The sequence below is a fragment of the Pipistrellus kuhlii genome, unplaced genomic scaffold, assembly GCF_014108245.1.
Source record: "Pipistrellus kuhlii isolate mPipKuh1 unplaced genomic scaffold, mPipKuh1.p scaffold_m20_p_5, whole genome shotgun sequence".
Lineage (NCBI taxonomy): Eukaryota > Metazoa > Chordata > Mammalia > Chiroptera > Vespertilionidae > Pipistrellus > Pipistrellus kuhlii.
In genome coordinates, this window is record NW_023425551.1 from 11,401,641 (window position 1) to 11,427,427 (window position 25,787).

The window sequence follows — 25,787 nt, forward strand, 5'->3', positions numbered from 1 at the left end:
TTCCTCTCCTACAAAGAGAAGCTATTCATTGAGATGATCTCTAAGGTCACTTTTAAGTTTTATAAACATATGGTTCAAAAGAAAGAAGAAAAAAAAACCTCCAGGAAACATAATCACAATGCCCCCCAAATACATAGAAATCTTAAAGGGCATATAGCATCAAATTATTCCCAACTACGTAATATCTATGATGATGATTACCAATATGATTATTACCTATTACTGGCATGGCAGAGTGTGGAGGAACATCCGACTTTTGGAGAACCAAGTACAAAAATGAAGGAAATAAGATCATCTTTTGGGAATGACACTGTCAAATAAACGTGGTAAAGAGGCAAGAAATACAGTCACCCGAAAGAGAGTAGGTGGCTGTCTTGTCAACAGGACTGAAATGTAACTTTTTGAATGTTTCAGTATATCCAAAGCATGAATGTGCCGTAATGGAATTACTCAGCCATGGAAGAATAGAAAAAGGAGAGTTAGTGCACAATGGTGGCAGGGCCCAAGCAATCATAAACCAGTGGGAAGTGAGGATGTGTGCTTTAAGCATTTCTATGTTAATAGCAAGCCCATTATGAGATGAATACACCAGGTAGTCTTACAGTGATGCTATTAGACCTTTCATTTATCCGACTCCCCTTGTTCTCACCAAGCTAACTTCTGGTTATAATCTAGCATTTCATGGAAGTCTGTCTATTGGAAAAAAGTGCACTGAGGATACACACTTTAAATATGTTCTGTCCCTATCACTGTGATTTTTTTGTGAAAACTTAAGATGCATTTCTGATTATGATTTGGCTTTCTACATGTTTGATTATAGGGTGGAGATCATGTCAGTGTGACTAATCTAGTCTATATATGTATATTTGTCTTTATAAGTGACTAAATAAGTCCTACTCTAATCTTACACGATACATAGTTAACATAAATTGACATGCAGGGTGTGAAAAGCTTTGGGTGCCAAAAATGCCTTGTCATTCAAAGCAGGGGGCCAGATTTTCAGATGAGGCAATTAATCAAGGCACTACCCAGAGTTCTTAAGTAACACTCTATTCATCAACCTATTTCTAAATGAAGAGAGATTCCACCAAGAGAATCTAAATAATCTTGCTTTATATATGTCAGTGTTCAGTTAATTTTAGAAAGATGCTCCAATATAATGGCACATTAAGTATCATTTAAGCTAAACTGACCCAGAATATGTAAGGGCTTCAAGTGGAATTACTAAATAATAAGTATTCCATTTCTTTTTTTCTTTTCCTCATAAGAATGTAAAACTCAAAAAGGCAAAAACTTAGTTGTTCATCACTCCTTGTCAAGGACTTGGTAAAGTGCCTAAAATATAGAAGATGCCCTGAAATGCATTCTGAACAAATAGATGGGACTTATTCACACTTGGTACCACTTCAGTTTTCAACTTCATTACTGTGCTGATTTTAAGAAGAAATTTCAGTTCCATTGTTTCTGTTGCAAAGTATGTCATGAGAAGTCTTTTTAGCTTTGCATTTTATCTAGAAGTGCCTATATATGTTTTTTTTCTACTATTTATCCTGCTTGAATTTATGTCTTTCCCTAGATTTGGGAAATATTCATCTATAATTTCTTCAAATGGTTTTTCTGACACCCTCTTTTTTTCTTCTTCTTTCAGAATTGCACTTATATGGATTTATATGATTCTGGTCATTTTTCTATTCCAATTATTTCTGTTCAGATTAGATACATTTTATTGCTCTGTCTGCATATTCACTGACTCAATCTTCTGCCATATTCAGTCTGCTATATTAAGCCCATCCTGTGGGTCTTTTCCCCCCAACACACATATTGTATATTTTGGTTCTAGAATTTCATTTTGGAAATTTCTTTTACATATGTAGTTTCTGCTTCTCTATTGAGATTTCCTATTTTTCATTCATTATGAACATATTTTTGTTTCAATTATTAATCATGGTTATAGCAGCAACTTTAAAGTCCTGTCTGTTGGTTCCAATATCTGAGTTATTCAGGGTTGATCTTAGTTTATTAATTTTCTCTTTAGAGGGAATATTTTTCTGGATCTACATTATGTGAGTTTATTATGCACTTTAACCTGTATATTGACATTTTTACTTTGTGTAGACTCAGGATTCTGTTAATCTCACTCTGAAAAGTGTTGATTTCCCATTTATTTATTAGTTAGTAGGCAACTCACTTGGTTGGATTCAAACTGTAAACCAGATCCTGTCTCTTGAGCAATAGCTCATATTTCCATGTGGTTCTTCAATTCTTCATCTTAATGTTTGAGTCTGCCCTGTGCATATGTGGCTCAGTGCACAGCCAGAGAATTGGGCAGATTTATACACAAAGTTTGGGACTATTCTTTTCTGACTATCTTAATTTTTCTATTTTCTTCTTATTTCCAAACATCTACAGTTGCCCTGAACTCTGTCCTCTGGCTCTTCTTGCCAAAAACTCTGTGAGTTTTCATTCGAATTCTATATACTGCATGCAGTATTCCATTCCCTTCTTCTAGGTGTCAACTCTTCATTACTTTTGACTACAGTTTTCAGTCTCCATTGCCTTTGGGCTTTTTTGCATTTAGCCTCCAGTTTATAGTTGTTACTTGCAGGAGTGTTGGTCTGGCAGGAGCTAACTTGGCTATATCAGAAACAAAAATCTATGTTATATTAATGGAAAGCATTCAATGCATAAGTGATCTTTCTTTCTTGTAAATCTCTTTAGCATAATTTTATATTTCCTATGTACCTATAAGGTTCTAGCTAATATAGTACTTCATAAGCATATATTAGCTGGCTTATTTGCTGAATGATCAGCTCATAAGGTGCAAGGACTCACTCATAGGCTGTATGTTTGCTAGATGATTAAATAAAGAGGATATATGCTGCTTATAAAAATCATGACTAGGATTTTGAATTCTAAAACTATATTGTTGTCACACAAATAGGAATTATGCTCTCTATGGTTCAAGTGCCATGTATTATTCGATAGAAGAATTTTATTGAGGAGACATATTTCTAAATATGGGATTAATAAAAGATTATAGTTTCTTCATATTTATAACTGTATATGAATGATTTAAATAGCCAGCTAAACCTTGACATTCCAATGGAAAATTTTAAGGGATACTTGGACTTAAAGAACAGTTCATTAAAATAATGCTGGTGTGGGGAAGGCAAAGGATAAAAGATTTGCTTTTTGCAGTATACAAATGAAGAAAAGGCAAATATTTTATTCAAATTATTGTGCAGACAAGAGCTAATAAATCTGAAATCCTCTTAATAATGAATGTAAATTTTGAAAGGAACAATGCATACCATAATTGCAAAGACAAAGATTTTTAAAAGAAGGGGACATGATAGTATAAAAAGCAATTCATTGACTTTTTTAATGCTCATGAGTGGGGAGAAAAAACAGCTAATGAGAAGATAGTTTGGAGACTATGGCATGTCAAGATTATAGGTCCACTAAATATTAAGGAATCAGAGATGAAAGTTATTTATATATTATATGCATAACCCATTTCTTCTGGACAGTTTGTTGTGACATTGTTGATATGTTAAGCATCTTCATGGCCAGGTATTTCTACATAAATGAGTTTTTAAAATAAAATAAAAAATTAGTGTCCTTTGGATGAATTTAAAATAAGAAGGCTATAGCTATTATTTCTACAATTTAAAAAAAAAGAAATTTCATCTACTTCCAAAGGTTCCTGGAAAGGTTTCCACAATAATCATTTCACTAAATGAAGATAATTCTATTGCATACTTAGAACTTGAAGATTAAATTATTTTCAATTTTGATTTATTACCTGAAGATCAAATAGACCCTGAGTTAGGGCCCAGTGAATGGACATTTCCTTTGGTTTGCAAAGACTCTCAGCCTGTGCCTTGTTGGCATTATCATTCTATTCCCATCAAAATGGAAGAAGATGTTTTTACCAAATTGATTATTTTTCTAAACTTCGAGGCTTGTGGATAAATAAATTATTTTATATATGTTTTTCCATTTCTGCAAATTTCTATGCCTCAGATATCGTGTGTGTGTGTGTATGTGTGTGAAACTGAGATAATAAAATAGTTCATTTTCACAATATGGTATCTAAACAAATTTAATAGATATGGAAAGCATTCAGTTCTTTGACCAGCTAATTCCACTTCACATAACAGGGGGTAGGAGGTGTTGGATATCCAAAATTCCTAAAAGAAATATTTATACTCAGAAACTAGAACGTATTCATTTTGTAAAATGTTCTTTTACAGAGGCCTGTGTCTCTGATAAGTGCTACTACATTGGTGATAAGAGCACCCAAGCAAGAGATACTGAGGCAACAGACTAAAATCTGTCAAGTGATTTGATAGGGGAACCAGGAATCTTCATCAGCCCATTTCCTACATTGAACTCAGCCTTCCAAATTTGCAGTATAAAATAATTGGTAGGAAAAGGGTGTGTGATAATTGTCAGTGTTTTCTATTCCTTTTTAGATGAAAAACTGTCTCTGTTAGACCTAGAAATCAGTGTGAATCATGGCATACAATTGGCTATGGAGTTAGACCTGATTTTTCATTCCAGTTCTGCCATTTATTTGCAATATAACCGTAAATTTCTTATCATCCATAGGCTTTGGGTTCCTCACCTGCTTGTTGTGATTAAATGAGACAGTACCTGATACATATCAGGTACTCAACTGAATATTGTTAAATTAATACACAATGTTTTAAAACTGCCTGGCTCATAATAGGTGCCTACAAATATCAGAGTGTTTTTCCTTTGATGTAACTGACATTCAAAAGAAACAAATGACACAATACTACAAGACCAGGATGATTTCTACAGGGTTCCAATACTTCTCTGATCTGTGACGCACAGCTATTTTGAGTAAGTATAATATTAGTATTTATTGAAATATCTTTATTTTTCAAATCATACAGGTAAAACTCACATGTAGAGTAACCCTATGTTTCCAAAAACTCTAACTTATATTTTATCCTTATTTTGATTTACAAACCTTATCCATGCAAATAACTGTAATTTATTTAACTGTAAGATTTACAGGTGAAATATTATTCACATCATTTTTAAAATGAGAAAAAAATTGAAACTCAGAAAGGCAAATCAGCTTCTCACTGGTAAGATTTGATTTATGACTTAAAAATCCAGTGCTCTTGATTTTACCACATGCTAACTTCAAAACCCCACTGTTCTAGAAGTGTCCCACTGTTCTAGAAGTTTCCAATGTTTATCATAAGTGATGTTCAGTGTCATGTGCTCATAGAGGCTGGAACCTAAAATATCGATAATGTGCACACAATTTAACATCAGTATTATAACACTAATACCTTTCATAAGTGAAGCTGAAGGCTTTAAAGATAACACAGCCTATCAGGTTGTCTCATGTGGAACACTAAGCTTTGGAGTAGTCTGTATGGTCAAGTGAAATTCATTGCTTCCTAATAAAATAACCAGCTCTAAAACTTGGAGGGATTTTCATAGAATAAAAATAAATGAGCAGAGCCTAGTGAGGCTAAAAAGATATTCTCTTAACTCCTGCTAAAGTAACCAGCAACAATTTCCCAGAGAGAACACAAACAGGATTACAAGCTGTCTCCACAGAGGCAGTGAACTTCAAAATCTTGACACAATAAATAGGCAATACTTAGGGTTGCCTTTTAAAGTAAAAGCCTTCTTTTCCCTCTCCCTCCCCCCCACTTTCTTACAAATCCTGTTTGTGAGTTAGCCATAAAACAGTGGTTCTCAGTTTTGACTGCCCCATGAAAATCACCTGGGAAGCTTTAAGAACACAGTGAGGCCCGGGTGTCACTCCCAGAGACTCAGATTTAATGGGTATGGAGCACTGCTGGGCAGAGGGACATTTTAAAAGCTGTTCGGGTGATCCTAATGGGCAGCCCAGGATGAAAAATCACTACTCCTAGGCAATTTCTTTGAATGGAATTCCAGGCTAATAGTTTTTATAATGTATATTTTACATTTCAGAAATTATATTAAGTGGCTTTACATAGTATTTCAACACGCTTTGCATTAAGCGTCTTGGACGAAAGGTAATTTATTGGGTATTGTAACTGAAAAGTCTGGGGGATACAGCAGAGCTGAATTTGAAACCTTAAATCATATAACCATGCCTCACTTCTCTCCCAATCTCGGTTTCCATTTTTCTGGTTGGCTCCATGCTAAGACTAGATGTCCCTTCAAAGTCAGAAGATAAATCAGCAACTCTCGGCATTACATTGTTCTCATATTTGAATCTCTAAGAGGGAACAAGGGCTTCTTTCTCAGACTTTGATCAGAAGTCTCATTTACTCTGATGGGATCAGAGACTGCTCAAGATCCCCAATCTGAGGCTGAAGCTATAATTTGCACTCAGACCTGTCTTATGACAACTTCATGCACCTATATATATATATATATATATATATATATATATATATATATCACTGCCTCAAGAAAATATTACCAGTTTCATTGGAAGAAAATGTTTTTTGCTAAATGAAGAATTTGAGAAATAAAGGAATCCCTAAATAAGACTGCTTATATATGAAAACTTCCCCCAGTTCTGTGGCTGGAAGCTCTTCTTTCTCCTCTCTTCTTTGCATCCACTTGTCTTTCCCTTTTTTATTTCTACAGCCAATTCTCTCCAAGGGCAGGCCAAGGCTGTGTTCCTGTACATTCACTGGTTCTGAAATAATTGATTTTCACATTTATTTTTTATAATGCCTCTATTTGTTTCCTGTGGCTGCAAAAAATATAAATAAAATAAAATAAAAATATTACCACAAACAACAGAAATTGATTCTTTCATAGGTCAGAAGTCTGAAATCAAAGTATAGGCATGGTCATGCTCCTCTGGGGCACCAAGCTAGAATCCTTCCTTTCTTGTTCCAGCCCCCATGGCTCCAGGCATCCCTTGGCTTTTGAGGCAAAATTTCAATTTCTGTCTCATCCTCACATGTCTTCTTCTCTGTCTTCTTCTCTTCTGACTCTTCTGAAGATATTTATTATCATTAAAGAGGGCCCCAATATAAGAATAACCTCATCTTGAGGTCCTTCATTATATCTGCAAAAATCCTTTTTTTCCAAACAAAGCCCCAATCACAAGTTCTGGGAGTTCAGTCGTGAATATATTTGGAGTGGAGAAAGGGGTACCACTATGATGCTCATTGCCATTTTGTCTGGGAAGTAAAACATGTTTTAGGTTTTCGCTTTGGAGCTTTCCTTTAACTAGTCACATGCAGGAGTGGACTGCAAAGGAAATGTTGGGAAGGCATGCCGTTGTGGAGAAAGGGAGCGTGCATTGTGAGAATAGCAAGCACCCTAAACATGTACAGCTATCAGCGGGAGACTAAAAATAATTCCTCAGGGCACAGCACACATTACTGAACTTTAAAATGTAAGTAGAAAGGGAAACACAAAATAGGGTGGGGGTTTTTTATATCTTAAAGTTGTAAAGAATAACAAGTACACTTAGCTGTGGAAAATTTGATGATACAAATAAAGAATAAAATCATATTAAAACTCTTTAAATGCAAGCGACAGGAACCCAAACAAAGCTAGTTTAAGAGGAAAAAAAAAAGAGTGAAGATTTTGGTTCCTGAACTGGAAAGTCTAGGAAGGTGGTAAAAACTTCAGGTTCATAGAATCCAAGAGATGTGAATCTACAAGAAACTTGTCCTTTTTCATTGTTATTATCTGTTCTTTTCTGTGTTGTTGCTTTCAAATGTGGTAGAAGAGAGATGGCTTTCCTTCATTTAGCAAAAAACCATTTTCTTCCAAGCAAACTAGTAATATTTTCTTGAGGCAGGATTATATATAGAGTAAAAGGCACATGAAGCTGCAATAAGACAGGTCTGGGTGCAAATTACAGCTTCAACCTCAGATTGGGGATCTTGAACAGTCTCTGATCCCATCAGAGTAAATGAGACGTCTGATCAAAGTCTGAGGAAGGCTGCTGGGGGAAACCTTCAAAAGTCTAAATTCAGGATCAACTTCAAAAAACTGACATGTAGCCTTATTCAAATTCGTAAGAGCTTCAATAGGAGATATGTACAAACACAGTCAAAGAAGCTGCTTGCTGGCCAGGAATTATCCACACCCCTCCCAGGTCAGGGTCTCTTTTGATAGGAGGTTAATAGTAAAACCACATGGTGAGTGGGGATGTAGACCACCAGAAAGAATGCATTCCTCAGTGAACAGATGACATCAGGCAGTTATCATACTCTAGACACTGTCAACCTCCTTCCTGGGGGCATGGCGTTTATATTTGGGCTTCATGCTGCATTCCAACTTTCTGGGTAGTTAGCCAAGCATGAGGCTACGGAGAGTTCAACAGTCACTGAAGATTAAACAGAGAATCCAACGTTTCCCAGATGGCTTTGCTAACTGAGCTATATTGCATCTCACTGAGTTCCCCCACACAGGCTTTCTCAGTCCTTAGCATAGTCATTTTTCACAAAGAGACTCTTTTAAGGTCCTTCTTGGTCCCCAAATGGACTCTTGAGTGTTCCTACTTGAAACAGGGATTTCCCCTTTTACAAATCAGTGTGTTTGGGAGGATTACATGCTAAGATGGATCAGTTTAACATCCTGTGGAATGGCAGTTCCCAAAACAAAGTAGTGCTCCTGTTATAAGAAGAAGGAAAAAAGGGTGCCAAGCAGATAATAACGACCCATCAGCAGTTACATGCTCTCGAGAAAAGAAAACCTCCTGGACTCTTAGGTTAAGTGAAGAAATCAGTCTATGGGGTCAATAGTAATTGGTGATTGTACTTATAGATGGCAAATTCCTGGTGTTGAAGAAAGGAATAGGAAATACAGAGCATTTGCTTGAATAATGATCTCTGTAAAGTCAATAGGATAAGAATGCATAATTTGTTCACTCTAGAAAAATAAAAGTGTAAAAATGAACATTAGAATGAGATTTGGGACTTCCATCTGGTCCTGCTATTTAAAAGTAATCTGATTTCTGCAGAGATTTTTTGTGCTTTTAACACTATAAAAATTACACAAACCAAGAGAAGAAGGAAATTAACTGAGTGCAGTTCAAATGCTTAAGTACCAATTTTCTTATCCTTTCATGAGATAGTGGGATGGTTTGAAGTGAAAGAGTAGGAATTTAGTAAAAGACATTCTCATAGGCATATCTCCATTTTTATTTTCAAAATTCCAATTCTGAGGAGCCTCATAAATTATATCTGGAATAGTATTTATTTCCTGTACTTTCCCAAAAGCAGAGAACAGAATTACACTTTTTAAGATAAGACCTGTAATTCTGGCAATGTGTTATCCTTAAGGAGTTTGAGTCTATTTGTAGTATGTGTTTGTTAAAATGAGAGGTTTGGGTCTGAAAATATCACTATAGCAAATGGTTATGTTATTTAAATTTTTTTTAAAAAAAGGAATCCATCCTAGGATCTGCTTGTTAGTTATTTTAAATAGACGAAAGTGGCTCATTTGTAATGCTTAATGTCTTAAAAATTTCCATCTTAACTTACAGTTTTCTCAGTCCAGTTTTTCTATATTTATTTTGTTCTAAACTAAGAAAATCCAATCACTAAGATGTATCATTCGTATATCAAAAATCCCAAGTAGGCCAGAAAAGTCATTTCCTTGAGCATCCTCCACAATATTGATTTGTGTTTGCCTCCTCTATATTCCTGACACTAGAGTTTCCTTCATTCCACTTAACGCACTCCATACAATGATCAGAGAGCTACACAAATTGCAAAGCCATAGTTGAGTATAATTTCTTCCATTCCCTGGGACATGCCTTCTCTTAAAAATCTAATTTTTAAACCGCACAGGCAGCTGTTGGAAGGGACACTTGACTGCATGTCAGTTTCTCCAATAGTTTCCTTCTCTGTCACCGCAGGGAGCTAGGTCCAGAGCAGATGCTGCTCTTTGGTAAGGCTGTGGGCCTACTGACCCAGGAAGGAAACCGTTAGATCTTATAATTCTGGAACATGAGATTACAGTCCTTTGGTTTTATTTTACTACCTAGTGAGAAGTAGTTTCTTGAAATGTTAGCAAGCAGGAAATAACTGGTTAGTCTGCTAATATCAAGTAGCTGGATATGAACCAGTGGTACAGCAAAAATATTTTTCAAAAATCTTAAATAGCTTTTCTCACTTTTTACAACTTGAAGTTATTATAAAAGAAGGAAAGAAAGTATTTTCATGGAAAGCTTACTTTGTGCTGCAGAGGCTTTTTTTTTTTTTTTTGTCTCACAGAAAAACTTAAAAGTATTATCTACATTTTAAAGAAGAGGGCAGGAAGGTTAATTAACTTGGATAAGGTCACACAGTTAGAAACTATGGAATGCCATATTCAAAGTGTGTCTTTTTCCAAAGTCCCTACTCTTTCTGCTAGAATACATTGTTTTATTTTTTTAAATAATTCAATTTACTTAATGTGTGTTACCACTTGAAAATGGGAACAAAAAAAAAGAATATTCTTTGTTTTTTGCATAAATCTCTCAAGTGGAAGTAATTGCCAGGATCTGCACTAAGTAGGAATACAGTGAATGGGGTATTAAGAGTTGAAAGCAGGGGTGAGAGGCCGGATTCCAAAGACCCATTCAAAAAGCTCTCTCCTGAGTTTATGGGAACCTGAGATCAGCTCTGAAGTGATGAAATTTTGAAACTTCTGAAAAATAGACAGTAAATGAATCATGGAGTCAAGATATAACTCTATTCCAGGGGCAGTCCTAGGATACATGTTCCCTTATCATCAACTTTATGGAGATTCATGAACCAAAGAAGTAGAATTTACATATCCAAGTGTGTAAATCCATCTATTTAACACGCATTTAAAGATGCATTAAACATCCAGGAAATCCATTCTGTGAAATGACTCATGCCTCATTAAATGCCTTCCATCCGTAAGTTGTAGGCTGAAGAGGAATTCGAAGATATCAAGACAACTGACAGCCCCCGTCTTATTCTGTGAAATGCCCTATTTCCAAAAGCCTGCTAAACTATATAAGGAGGTACATAGCCAGGCAAGGTTTTTTGTTTTTTTACAGTTTAATAGGTATACTCAGGGCCACCACAAAATACTCTGCAGGTTCTGCCCTGCTCCAGGACATCTTCCTAAAGGGGTAAGTGGAGGCTTAATTTGTATTAGAAAAGCATAACCAGCGCATCAAATATTAACTTTCTTTTCAAAATAAAGTTATAAATTACAAGAACAATACTAAGAAACCAGTGCAGTGGTAGTAAGCCAAACCAAGGAAGATTATGCAAATAATTAAAATTTAGAAATCAGTGAAATTTGAGGGAAACTATGAGCTGTGGAGTAAGACAAATTTATGAGTTCAGGCCAGGTCCTAGCTGTCCTTTAGCAAGTCACTCAATGACTCGGCACCAGTTTTCTCTATGGAAGATTACTCTCTCCAAAGGACTATAGTGAGAATGAAATGAGATAATGTCTATAAAGTATCAACATATGTTAGTTTACACCATTGCTTTTCTTATTCAATGCAACTCTACATCCTCAGTCATCCACGCTGGCTTCCTAGATTGTATGAACTCAAAGGTTTGAGCATTTGTGGATATCACACTCAAAAAGATGCTCCAATGGTTCCAACGTACTCAGTAATCTTAGCTGTTTGCTTTAGTGCCCCATGGTTCTCAAATTGCCGATGTACACCCTACTTGTTACTTCCCTTCCCCTCAGTGACTGTCCTGGGACATGTACATACACACACTCACACTCATATGCACACCCTCACTCACACACATGTACAGTGTACACATTCATGCTCATGCACCTTGAAATACTCATGCTTGTTCACACACACACACACACACACACACACACACACTTATACACTTGTGCTGACACAAACTCACCTACTCACTCATACCCATTCACATATACATACACATGTATGAAAGCAAACCACTGTAGTCCCATAGACCAAATAATTTCTTGAGTATTTTTTTTCTAAATTATGTTGCTCACTTTCTACCTTTGTCCACATTTCCCTCTTAAATCTCTCCCTACTTAACTTTTTTTTGTTCTTTAAAGCCTAGTTAAGATAGTCACTCTACTGTTAAGTCTTTCATGATAACTCAAGCAGATGTGACCTTTTACTTCAAAAGTTTCTTTTTTATATTTCTTAAGGTTATAGCCATGTTTTACCTTATGATGTAATTACACATGTTGTTTGACAGTTTATCAGATTGTATAGTCTTTGAAGGCTAAACCATGTCTTATTTATATTTTGTCCTCCACAGTTATGGTCTTCATTGTCTTGAAGAATTAGAATCTTAGTTAATTTTCATTAAATAGGCCCTTTCAAGTTCCCGTTTCAGGTTTTAAATCAAGACTTGTTTAGAATACCTGAAATGACTGAGGGAAGGATGTTTTAATGATATGCAGCTAATTTTATCAGAATGTATTATATTCAACCTAACTGGTTCTATTAATCTTTGTCTGTATAAAGTTTGTATTCGTTATCCAATTAGCTGTGTGGAAAAATATTGGGTCACCGACTCAGTATTCCTCAAAAGTGGATGAGGGTATGTAGGGCCCTGTGGATAATACCATCTTGTCTCCCAGTACTTCCCTTGGGCCTTCAGTTTCCATGCCCATTCTCTAGTTCAGTATCATTCAGCTTCTGGGTAAACATTCAGTTGAGCTACATATTTTTATGAATGATAACCATAAATATATAAATACTAGAGACCCAGCATGCGATTGAAATCTCGTGAGGAGTCACCTGCCTCTGGCCTACAAGGAGGCACCCGGGGGGGGGGGGGGGGGGGGGCACTGGGACCCATGTCTGACCCAGGCAGCACTGGCCACCACTAGAATCAGGCCAGACCGGCACTGCAGGGGGCTGGGACCCAAGGCTGCCTCGAGAGTCAGGCCAGACCAGCACCACAAGGGGCGGAGCACACACATAACTCACAGCATCCCCTGGCCCCCCTGCCTGTGTCCACTCCAGGACTGCCTCGTTCTCCACCTCTACTCTGGGCCCCACCTGCCCCATCTACTCCGGGCCCCACACGTTACAGAGTTACAGAGTCCGACCTAATTTGCATATTACCTCTCTCTCTCTCTCTCTCTCTCTCTCTCTCTCTCTCTCTCTCTCTCTATATATATATATATATATATATATATATATACACAATATATTAGAAAGATAGATAGATATCTTTATAAAGTATCCATATGAATATATCTTTATAAAATATCTATATGAATATCACTACAAAGAAGATATAGCACATGCCTGTGATTTCACCCTATGGAGTTACAAAGATGGTGTGCATTGTGCAGATAAGCAGTCTCCAAATAAAAGGAAAGTTCTGGCTGAGCTGAGCAGGCTCACTCCCGTTTCCAAACTTATTCATCAAATGCGTTGCTCTTCATGGAGGTGGTGGGGCTAAAAGATAGAAAAAGACATGGGAGATATATCTCTCCCATCCTTTTCCCTGAGGAGAAATGAAATATAGATTGCTTTTCATCTCTGAAAACCTGAAGAGTGGGAAATAAGTACTTTTTCTTTTTCTCCTAATCTACTGAGTCTAAGAAGTAAGCTCCAGAGAGATATGCAGAGGGGAGAGGACCAGAAGTCAACCAGAGCAGTCCTCCCACTTTCACGGGACTTTTGCCCCCAAAACTAAATGTTGAAATTTCAGGCATTTGCCTCAGACACTAATAGCCAGTTTATCTTTTGCCTGTAAAAGGCTCTGAAATAATTTCTCTCAGATTAGCCACAATATTATATTCAATTCTATTTCCTATCTCAAATTATGCCCCCCAAAAAGACAGTGTATCGTGATTTTTTTAATTTATTTTGGCCCCTGGGAAGGAATAACTCACCCAGGTACACAAGAGAAATATTGTTTTCTGTTTACATTGTGTGGAAGAAAATAAGTACCCTGGGGTTTAAGAGAAGCAAAGCAATACCTACTATGATCATTAATCTAATTGAACACACATTTCTTATTCATTTCCTTTAGCTTCTTTGTTTATGGTTTAAATCTGATAAACATCAAAACCTTTTCCAACATAAGATATTGAAACAAAATGATTTACTTTCCAGAAATCCATTTTAGTCAAAAAAGAAAGGTTAAAGCAAGTTATAAAGAGACAGACAGTACATTCATTTTAAGTACATGCAACCTATTGACTAAATAAATATCAGTTCAAAAGCTATCCTAGACACTTGTCATATCCAAGGGATTCGTATGCCAGTAATTAGTTAGTGAGTATATTTAGACTCTAGGTTCGATGTTGATGTTCCTTATGTCTTAGAAAGCAGTCAGGTACTGTAAGGCCCAGGTTCTGAGTTCAAAGCATGCTGGCAGGAAGTTATAGGCAGGAATATGGCTAGCTTAGGAAGGTGTCACATAGTTACTGCAGTTTCATGCAGAATTTGAAGTGTAAGGTTAGAATGGGGAGACGAAGGTTTAGAGCAAAATAGGTAAACCAGTATTGTGTTTAGAAATATACACAGGTGGATGTAGGCTTCCTACACTTCGGCAGAGGTCATGATGGGCAGTGGGAAGAAGTGCTGTGGACAAAGTGACAAAGCGGAGTAGCCAGATCATAGGGTCTGGCCACTGTTACCCTGAAAGCATGCCAAAACTGTCCTTTGCTAGAGCGGGAAGTGTCTTAAAGTGATATGAACAGGTTCTCAGCCATGTGCTCATCCCCAGCTAAAGGTAGGATTCTTTGGATGAAAATGGTTAATTATTACAAATGATCAGAAATCTCTTCATGTCCGTATCTCACAGAGCTTTACCACTAAGACCAAATTCATCCTCATTCAATGAAACATTTCCCATTATAGTTCTCTGGTACTCAATTACCTGGAAAGAGATGGTCATTATCTCCTCTGCATTACAGAATGAGAAAGCTATATGGAGAATGATGCCTGTAGTCATGAGCTCAAGTCTTCTCTTTCACAGAGTTTTACTTTTCCCACCAGCCCTACTAGCTTAGTTTCCACTGGTAAGCAGAGCAGAGAAATGGCATAATTACCTGGATAATTTAGACCTGAAAAATAAAAATGATTGCGATGCATTCCATGAGCTCTTTCAAAATTTCCCTGAACATGAAATATTTCTACTCTTCCCTTTTATTCTCAGAAACCTCACACAGGCACACACATCTCTCTTTATGGAGAATGATTAACATGGACTCAACTAGGGAGAAATCAAATTATGCGGTTAATAAAAACTAAAGCTTCATTCCCTGCTAAGTGGCAATGTAGCACCAGGGAAAATGAATAACTGCTTTCGAGGGGAAGGAGTCGAATGTCAGGTTTGAATTTAGTTAGCTTTGGGATCTACAATAAGTTTCAGTTCTTTTGTGACTGAATTTTTTAAAGAAAAGCCAGGTACTACAGAGCCATATTCTGGTCAACAGCTGGCCAAATATTCAACGATGGTCCTATAATATTATCATGGAGATGAAAGCTTCCTATCACCTAGTGACATCGTATCTGTTGTAATGCCATGGCAAACTACAGTACTTAAGTGTTTACACTGATGCTGCTGTGACCAAACCCCTTGCACTACCAGTCATATAAAAGTACTAGAGGCCTGGTGCACAAAATTTGTGCACTGGGGGGAGGGGGATCCCTCAGCCCTGATTGTGAGAGGGTACGGGCCAGGCCGAGGGACCCCAACAGTGCACGATTGGGACCAAGGAGGGACACTGAAGGTTGGCCAGCCAGGGAGGAACCACAGGAGGGCTCCAGGGCATGTCCAGCCTGTCCTGGTCAGCCGGACCCCAGCAGCAAGCTAATCTACCGGTTGTGGCATCTGCCCCCTGGTGGTCAGTGCACATCATAGAGGTTGACCGATCTTGGCATATTGTTAGCATATTACACTTTTGATTGGTTGAACGGATGACCGAACAAGTGGACACGTCGCATATTAGGCTTTTATTATATACTAGGATGGCACATACAATTACATGCAGTGCTTATGCTCGATAATGATAATAAAGGACTATGTTACTGATTTTAACTATGTGATACCTTTTATTCCTATTTTAGAGTGTACTTTTTCAAAGAAGTTTGCTGTTAAACAGTATGTGTACTATGCTGGCAGCAAGCATCCTCATAGTACATCTCCTGTTTACTTCATCTCTTGATTGCATCATTTTCTCTTGTACTCAATTTAATCTCTGTTGTTTTATACAGTAACATGCTATTGAGGCTTGTAGCCTAGGAGCAATAGGCTATACCAGGCAGCCTACGTGTGTAGTAGGCTAGACCTTCAGGGTTTGTTCAAGTACACTCTATGTTGTTCGCACAAGGACGAAATTGCCTAAGAATACATTTCTCAGTGTATTCTCATCATTGAAAGATGCATGTTGTGTACAAAGTTACTAAAAACCATACTCTATAACAGTAAGTAACATTTAATATTCTAACTAGATTAAATTCTTAAATTGCTTGATTTTTTTTTTTTTTTGGCATCTTTCAGATTCAATGTGTAAATTCAGGTTCTTCCCTTGGCTCTAGCTGCGAATAAACAGTGATTGGTGAAAATTTATTAAAATTGCTCCTTTTCACAAGAGCATTAAAATGATTTTGATACTTCAAAAGAGATTCTCTAAGTGTCCTGATGCTGAGAATTTATATATAATCATTATCACATACAGAATAGTATGTAATAGATAAAATGAGTAGTCAGTGGAGGCAGGCTATTAACATAAACTAGCCATTTTGAGGGAAAAGACTGCACAAGTTTTGAGTGCAGTCTTCACTCTTTATATATATATTTTTTTTAAATTGATTTTTTACAGAGAAGGATAGTTAGAAACATCGATGAGAGAGAATCATCAATCAGCTGCCTCTTGCACACCCCCTACTGGGGATGTGCCCACAACCAAGGTACATGCCCTTGACCGGAATCGAACCCGGGACCTTTCAATCTGCAGGCTGATGCTCTATCCACTGAGCCAAACTGGTTTTGGCCAGTCTTCACTCTTAAATGACCACCCAGCCTTTGAATCCGCCTAGCTATAGGCATTCATTATTCAGAATACCACCCATTCCTTTTGAGAGCAATTCTAATCCTTTGGTCTGCCTTACCTTCCAGATAGCTTCATCAGCTTGAATCTCTGCCTGCCTTTCTGGGGCTAACTGTAAATAATGAGGCCCATTCCTCTGGGTTTGGGTACTTCTTTAAATATTTAAAGGCAATTGTGAGGATCCTTCTGATTCCTTTCTTTTACAGACAATTCAACCAAAATTCTCTAACAGCTCCTCATTTGACATCATTTTAAAACCCCATAACCACCCTGGACACAGGATGCAATTTTACCAGTGTCTGTTACACACCAAATCAAACAGTCTGACAGAAGTCTGTAAGGTATATGAGAAGGTTATATGCCACACAATTCCTATGTTCACTGCAGGGAAAGAGCTGTTTATTATTCCTTTATTGAAGTAGCTCCACAAAATCTACCTATAACAAAACCATACCACCATGTTTTTCTCTATGTGATTTCCAATCTCCTATTGGATGTGCTAACACGTGTGGTATACATTCAAGTGGCTCCTTGGCTTGTGGCTATGGATAACCACTTTGAGGATGACTATTTCTCTGTTTATTAATGTTTTCTTCTAGACAGTGACCTCCAGTCGCCTCTTGGCCTTGTGTGTGACAAAAGCTACAAATAGCTCTTTGGAAACAATCCAGATGAAATAGATACATATACTTAAAGGTGTTGTATTTAGACTTTAAGGTTTATTTATATTTGCCTCCACAAATCTTAAGCAGTATTGATCCATGTACTTGCCAGGATAAAAATAAGGCAGGAGACAAATCTTACCACTTTAAAAAAAAAATTCTCTCGTGAGAATAAAGTACAACTAAAATATCTTTAAAAGCTTCTTCATCCAAATGCATAGCAAATACAACACTATTGTAACTACAGGGTGCAATGAATTTTGTATTAGTGTTGGCAAGCTACCTAAGAGGACATGTCAAGGTCTTTTATAATGCTGAGTAGGTTTCTGAACTGCACCTGGAAATTTTTGAAATAAATTGTATGAATTCTGTGTCCACCCACATCTTTTTATTTTAGAACATTGTCCTAAAAAAAAGACTAAATATGGTATTTTGCAATGATTGATTGAATGGCCAAGATAATTTCTGTAAAAGGCAACAAGGTCCAGTAGGAAAGCATGAGTCAGAAAAAAAATAAGTTTGAAGCCTAGCTTCATCCTTAATAAAAATAACTTTTGCAGACACGTATACATGCTCAGTCTCATTTTTTTTTCCTATTAAATAAGATAGTGATCCCTACTTCTAAATGTTGTTGTAGCATTTACTAGGCAATGAATACACAAACTTCATTTCCTTTTTTTTGTAATACAGATTGCCTCAAATTTATTAATAAGCTGCAAAACTGAACTTATTCAAAATTAAAGGTTTATAAAGATTTTACAGAGAAATTTTTTGTTAATTAGCATTTCACTTCATGCCCAGTATTGGGCGTCCTCAATAACTAAAAAAAATGACTATGAAGTCCATCAGTAACATTAACACTTGGCTCATCTCTGTTTTGCTACCATTTTTTTTGGTCATTTCTCCAGGGAAAGTTCTTGCCCAGAGAATGAATGAAGAAAGAAAAGACATGTAACTTCATTAGGATGTCTCGTAACAAATTAACCAATATACATTTTCAACTATGGATTCAAATTAGATTGGGCTCCCAATTCAATTCTGTTGACAAGTTAAAAAGTCCTTGCTGAAACTGGTTTGGCTCAGTGGTAGAGCGTCAGTCTGCGGACTGAAGGGTCCCAGGTTCGATTCTGGTCAAGGGCATGTACATTGGCTGCAGGCACATCCCCAATGGGGGGTGTGCAGGAGGCAGCTGGTCAATGTTTCTTTCTCATTGATGTTTCTAGATCTCTATCCTTCTCCCTTCCTCTCTGTAAAAAAAAATCAATAAAATATTTTTTTTAAGTCTTTGGTGGCAAGCCCAGATGCTGTCTAAATCAGAGTTTCTGAAATGACATCAGTACCAGAGGTGGGTTGCACATGCAGGTGAGTTTATGACTGGTAACAAATGTGTGGGACTATTCGGGAGGACATTGCAGTGTTCCTTCAGTGTCTCCAAGCCTTCAGGATCATCTGAACCTCTGGGCCTCCATGGCAATTAAAAACCCACATAAATGCACTTTGAAAACAAATGACCCGGTTGGCTTTCGATGAGTGCTCAAATGGCAGTAACATCTCTTAAAATAGCTAACATGTTCTTTGCCTCCCTAACTCCCTAGAGTTAATGCAGATCACTTTTCAAAGCCCTAAGACAGGAAAGGAAGGCTCACAAGATGGAAAACATTCCTGCAGGGAGGGAACAAACAGGAAGGTGAGAAATCAGCAGGAAAAGCTGCCTGAAGGGGGTTCCATACATGGAAACCGATAAAGTCGGTGAGAAGTTGATCTTTCATCATAGTAACCAGCTGAGAAAATTCTGCCTTGAGCATCTGCTTGTGAGGGTGTGAAAGAGAGGAGAGCGGACTCATTTTGCCAAACTTAGATCCCACTCAGCAGATGGGTCCTAACATTAGGAGTTAAAAAAAAAAAGAAAGAAAGAAAAAAAGGACTTTTGAGCCTGGAGGTTCAATTAACTTGAATATAGCATGGAGGCTTCTTTATTGAATTCTTTTTTATTTTATTTTCCTTTTATTAGCTCTCCCTCCAGTCCTTCCTGCTTTTCATTTTTCTCTTTTAGACCATTGCAAGGATCATCTTAAAACAACTTTTTTTTTTTTTTTTTTTTACATTCCAGATGCAGACTTTGTTCACCAGCCAAGAGTTAATATACATTTCTTAAGCAGGAAAGGTGACTATATTGGGGCTTAACATTTCTTTTTACCCATAACAAGAAAGCAATTGACCAAGATAATATTGCTCTTGAAGTGCTAGGTATAACATTATAATGCTATAAAGAATGGGGTTAATCAGAGAAAGCTTCTTAGAAGGAGTAGCCCAAAGTATTCATTCTAATGCAGAGAGAGATATACAAGATGTCAATAGGAGGTGTTGGGGAGAATTTCATAAGAAAGCGACCTTCAGCAACAATATTCTGGATGCAGACAGCGCATACCAACTGAGCAAAAATATAGAACATTTGTCTCAACTAAGAAGTCGGTCAGTATAAGATTTAGAAAAGTAACACACTGGCCTTTTGAGGGAACACAGACCAGAGAAACCCACTTCAGGCTAGAAACAATGAAAACATAGCGTCAATGAACTTTAAATTTTCAGTGAACCTTTCTACCTAATGGAAAGAGACACATTTTGGCTTAAGAATTCTAGCTTTTATAAATCTATATACCATCGGACTTCTCTCATCTGATTTTAGAGCAATGGTTGTAATGTTCACCATGGTCACAGAAATATTTTCTTAAATCTTTTCTTGAATAACTAATGACAGAAACAAGGCACTGGAATCAATATTAGTGATGGTGTCATACTGAGTTTATGACCCATGATCAGCCAAATCTCAGTTACTCATAGTTGAATATTCTAGAAGGAAGGAGGGCACAAATGTATACTTTATGGTCCATCTACTTCTCATTAGTTCATCATATAGTAGCATGACTCACATCTTTGGATTTTAGAGCTGGTAGATATGAACTTCTTTATGTACTGGGTTACATTCCTATACAGGTAACATTTATCCAACCTGTTAAAGTGTACTTGTGATTTTGCTTATCTTTTTAAAACCATATTTTCTCAGCTCCTTCTTTCTGGCATCTTGAACAATATGATTTGTTTTCACTGATTCATACAATACCAGGATAAATTTAGCATTGGGGTTTTTATATGTCTAAGCAGGTTTGCATAGATCTATGAATGTGTTGATAGAAAAAAAAAATCCAGCGTGTATTTAGGATTAGAATATTAAGTTCGCCAGCAAGAAATAAGCCATGAATGATGATGCTTTTTAAGAATTTTTCAGGGTTTCCTATGAATTATTATCCACATGTAGATATTAGCAATGAGATATAACACAATGCTTTCTGGTGATACTTTAAACTTTAGCCCATTGTATATGGATTGTAAATAAATAAGAGTTTATCAGAAAAAAATGATTTTTGGTGTCAAATACAGCCTTCCTCACTCTCCAAACTCCTGCCTCCTTAGCTGATTACAGAACATCATTCAATATGAGAATTTCCTAACTATTAATTCTCAGTCCTGATAACCATATAATATAGCTTTTTTTTTTAATGTAAGTATTTAAACCTCCTGGACTATTTTTGTTGGTAAAAGTTGGTTCTTTCGATTAAATGTGTTTTCTTGGCATTCCTCTAGTGTCATCAACAGATGTATGTTTTAAGGTAAGGTGAATGCTCACTTGTTCCCATTCCTATTCTGAGAAGGTTGAAAGCATTGGTCCTCATCTGAGCCACCCTGGACCATTATAGAACTCAGCAGAAGAGTCTGGGTGACAGAGGTCAAGCCTTCGGCTCTTACAGCTTTTGTGTCATCACTTCCATAATGACTGTTGTTTAATTCAGCATCTGCCCTGGACCCCTCAAGTTTCCTGCACTGTCCGCTGCCATACTACAGGAGACTTGATTATGTCTATTGTAATTTCTCTTGTTTCCTGGTTGACGTGCCTGTATCCTGTCACTGATCAAACATCCTTCAATAAGATAGGTGTTTGATTTAACATTTAGGTCTCTCCCAGTCTAACCCCAGCTTATTGTTCCAATGCTATTTTATACTCATCTTTCTTACAAACTCTCGTCTCATAAAAGAAAGGCTATTTATAGGTCCATAAATCTACATTAATAAAAGAGAAAGATGCAAAATTGACCGTCCCTCCGTGACACCCACCAGCCAATCAGGAGTGAGTATGCAAAGTAACCCACCAAAGCTGGTGGGTTAATTTGCACACACTGGCACCCAGGGGACAGGGTGGGACAATTTGCATCATCGCCAGGGTGATGACACAGGCATTTTGCACCACCCCAGCTGCTCAGGGCCTCTGGGAAGCATGGGAAGGCAGGAAGGCAGCTCCAGGCCAGAGCAAAGACTGTGCTGGCAGCCAGGGTAAGGAAGGCCCATTCTGCATGAATCTTTGTGCATCAGGCATCTAGTATTATATAAGGGGTCTTAGCTCTACAATTTGTTTTTTATTTGGTCCATTCTACTTAAATGTTTCCCCTCCCCAGGCTGATAGCCTATACAAGCCTGGCCCTTTTTTTGGCCCCAGCTAGAGTTTCTATTTCCAGGGGCTGTGTCACCTGCATTCACGGGCACCATGCCCTCCCAGGACTTGTGCACAGATTGCCATACCTCATTACGTATTTAACCAACTCTTTCTCATACTGTTACATTTTATCTTTGAATCTTGTCCTCCAGACAGACACTAAGCCTGTGATATTAGTGATAGCGTTTTCTATCTGTTCACATCGTTATGACCTGGTAGAGTGTTTTGCATATGGCATATGAATAATTCATATTTGTTAGTAACTATGATGATGACTAAAACCTAATTGCCATTTACATAGAAGTGCAATTTCTATCCTTTTAGATAGTAACTAAGCAGCCTAAAAATGGGACTGTATCAATTTTCAATAGTATTATTCCAAAAGAATAACTAAGTAGTAGGCCACACCCAAAATCTAAGAAAATATTTCAGATTTTTAAAACTGGCAATGCAAAACTTCTCACTCTCACCCTCCACCTTCTAAACTCTGCGGTACAGCCTCCACTGCTTACTGTCAGAACAGATATATGTATGCGTGCTCTTCCTCAAATGCCATAACCTGTGAACGTAAATTTTAACTTTTTATTGAAATTCTGAGGTGTTATTAGTATGATTTTCTCATTAACTTGTCAAATTTTTTTTTATCAAATGCATATTATTTGTTGAGCAATTAGGCTTCTTGTGTTGACCTGAATACATATAGCCCTCTTCAGAAACCACATTTTAGTGCTAATAACAACTTTCATGCGACACATCAGACCCTGTTATTTTGAAAAATGACATGACCAGAAATGGGGTCCTTTAATCTGAACTTTTGAAGGCTTACTAAAAGAGATGAATAAATATATTGACACGACAATTTTTTGTCACCTTACTAATCTGAACAAATAATTATGGAAGTTTTATTAATATATGAAAGTTTTTGAATCTTACATTTCTGAGCCCATTTGGTGTGTTTTCCAATATAAATATACCCAGAATATACAAGATTTGATTTGTGATTTTATGCCTTGTTTTGTACTGTTGAGATTAGTGAATTGTCTCAAAAGCCCTTACTATTTTGAAATCAAAATTATAAATATGTGGGAATTAAATAATGTATTGGTTACACATGGAGCAGATCACACTCAGGAATTTCTATTGAATTTAATAGTGGACATCCAGGAGATCTTTTTATTGTCTGTTTTACAACCAAGAATTTCTATTTTGTGGTTAAAATAAGATACACCTTGTTAACTGATAGTCATTGGTGCCAATTTAATACCAACAGGAATCCCCAGTTTGGGATGTGGTGAAGAAGGAAGCTTTATGTAGTGCTAACAGCTCACTCTAGTTAGTTAGAGTGGCTGTGAACCATCACTGCTGTGGGTGAGCTCTTCAGTGGTCCAGCCAGGAAACACAATCTTCAGTGTCCCATAGAAAGTATGCTCTCCTTCTTAGAGGAGAACTGGGTTATATAGACAGAAATCCCTGCTCCTGATCCCTGATTGGTCAGAGCTGCACAGCTCTGATTGGATGGGGAAAGCCTCAGTCCTATTGGTTACAATAGGACCACAGTAGCTACTTTATAAGGGCTGGTTCCAGGGACAGAAACACAGTACAGGCCGGCAGTTTGTTGGCCCAAAGGAAGGCAGTCTAGTGGTGCAGAGATGCAGAGCTGCTCTGTGAAGTGTGGTTCACCTGAGGAACAGAAATGGCTGCTAGGTTCTGCTCTATGTTTTTGTTTTTATTTGAGCCCAGGTAGCCACTAGGAGCCCTTCTTAGTCCTCAGGGTTCACAACATGCACATACACGCAGACTTTTGTTTAAACGTCTTCAAGAAGTAAATGAGAATATAAGATTATATCATCTAATTAACGATTGATAGTTGAAGATTTGCATTTACTTTTTGTACACTTCTTAATAAACAAACCTTTCTAGAATATGTTTGAACTCTAACACTGTTCATTTTATTATGAATTTTTTGACTTGTTGAGTAGTAAATTGTATTTGATGCATTCCTGTTCCCCATTTTCTTCCTAGAAGACATTGGTCCATGTGCTATTGATAGTTCATTTTGTATATGTGATTATAAGCTTTCTAAGAACAAAATCTATGTCTTTTATTGCATTTATAGCTAAACATGTACATGCTGAACTTTGTCTAATGAATTGTTGACTTATTTTCTCCGCCTTGCAAGAGTTTGCTAATTATATTTCTTAAGAAATGTTATGGCTAATTTTATAGTTTAAGTAGACAAGATTGAAAAGACCCTGAGAAAATTTGCTAAAATAGTAGGAATGGACACGGGTGGGGGGGGGGAGTAGTATTATGTTTTATTAAGTAAAGGTCTTACAAATGTTAGTATTGGTGACGTTATATTAACTTTAGCTAAATTAAAGTACAACTTTAATATTTAAATTGGGCAAAAGGTGAATATTCTGAGGGAGAGGAAACTAGATTTAAAATAAGATGATCTTTAAAAAAGTGAACAAAAGAAGATGATCTTCACTTAATAAAAGAGTTAAAATTACAACCTTTGTAATACAAGTTGTAAGAGGTAAGGACTCTTCAGTTTTAAAATTAATGTAGGTCACTGATCATTTTAATAATTTTTTGTAGCATAGCCAGGTTAACTTTCATAAGTAGAATTCATAGGTACATCATTTTCAGGGAGTACTGATAGTTTTACTTTAGATGATTTTTTTCTACCTACAAAATACATTAAGGATAGGGAAAAAACCCACATTTCCAAATGGGAAACTCAGAACAAGTCAGTCCAAATAAGCTAGCTAACACTTATGAAGTAATTCTCATCCTTATAAATTGCCTTCTTGCAGGAAACAGACCTTATCCTGACTTTTAATATTTCAATGCACCGATCTTGGTGGATGGAGAATGGACCAGGATGTACGGTGACCTCAGTGACACCTGCCCCAGACTGGGCCCCAGAAGACCATCGCTACATCACGGTCTCAGGGTGTTTTCTGGAGTACCAGTACATAGAAGTGGCTCATAGTTCCCTCCAGATTGTCCTCGCAGTAAGTGTTGACAGACAACCACTCTTTTTAGTGCTTCCGGAATTTGTTTTATTTCTATGCGATCTCTGTGCACGACAAATGGACTATGCAGGAAACACTTGGCTATTTGCTTTTTCCCAATTAATGCCACTTTTAATAGGGATTTTGAGGTTAAGCCTTGCCCTGGACTGAGTATGCTGATTCTTTTCAGCAGTAAATAGATGTGGCATCTTGAGCATTTCACATAAGAAATCCAGCCAGTTTAGGTTTATTTGGCTTTTGGTAGACTGTTCCAAAGATTCTGAAGGGAAGATCAGAGAGTTTTCACTATGAAAATGCTATATACCCAAATTTATAAGATTTTAGGTGTTCTTCCTCACAGCCTGGGCTTCTTTCTCTGTGTACTGTTAGTCCCAAAACGTCTTCTCCATTTGCCCTATCTTCTTCATAGATTTCCCCCAAACACCATCCATCACCTTTCATCCCTCCCCCACTTTCAAAACAATTCAGCTTTTTTAAAATTGAATTCTAGTTCTCAGTCAATCAGGCCCCCCTTTTTACATTATTATACTG

General features: G+C 37.1%; 1 protein-coding gene across 2 annotated transcripts in view; it reads left to right on the forward strand.

Annotated features, from left to right (window-relative positions):
• Positions 1–25,787, forward strand: part of NKAIN2 (sodium/potassium transporting ATPase interacting 2) — a 741,160-nt gene that overhangs the window by 591,014 nt on the left and 124,359 nt on the right. For both annotated transcript variants that reach the window (XM_036414935.2, XM_036414937.2), the window contains exon 4: positions 25,035–25,235. In XM_036414935.2, coding sequence (XP_036270828.1) covers positions 25,035–25,235 — 201 coding nt within the window. The remainder of the gene's footprint in view (positions 1–25,034; positions 25,236–25,787) is intronic.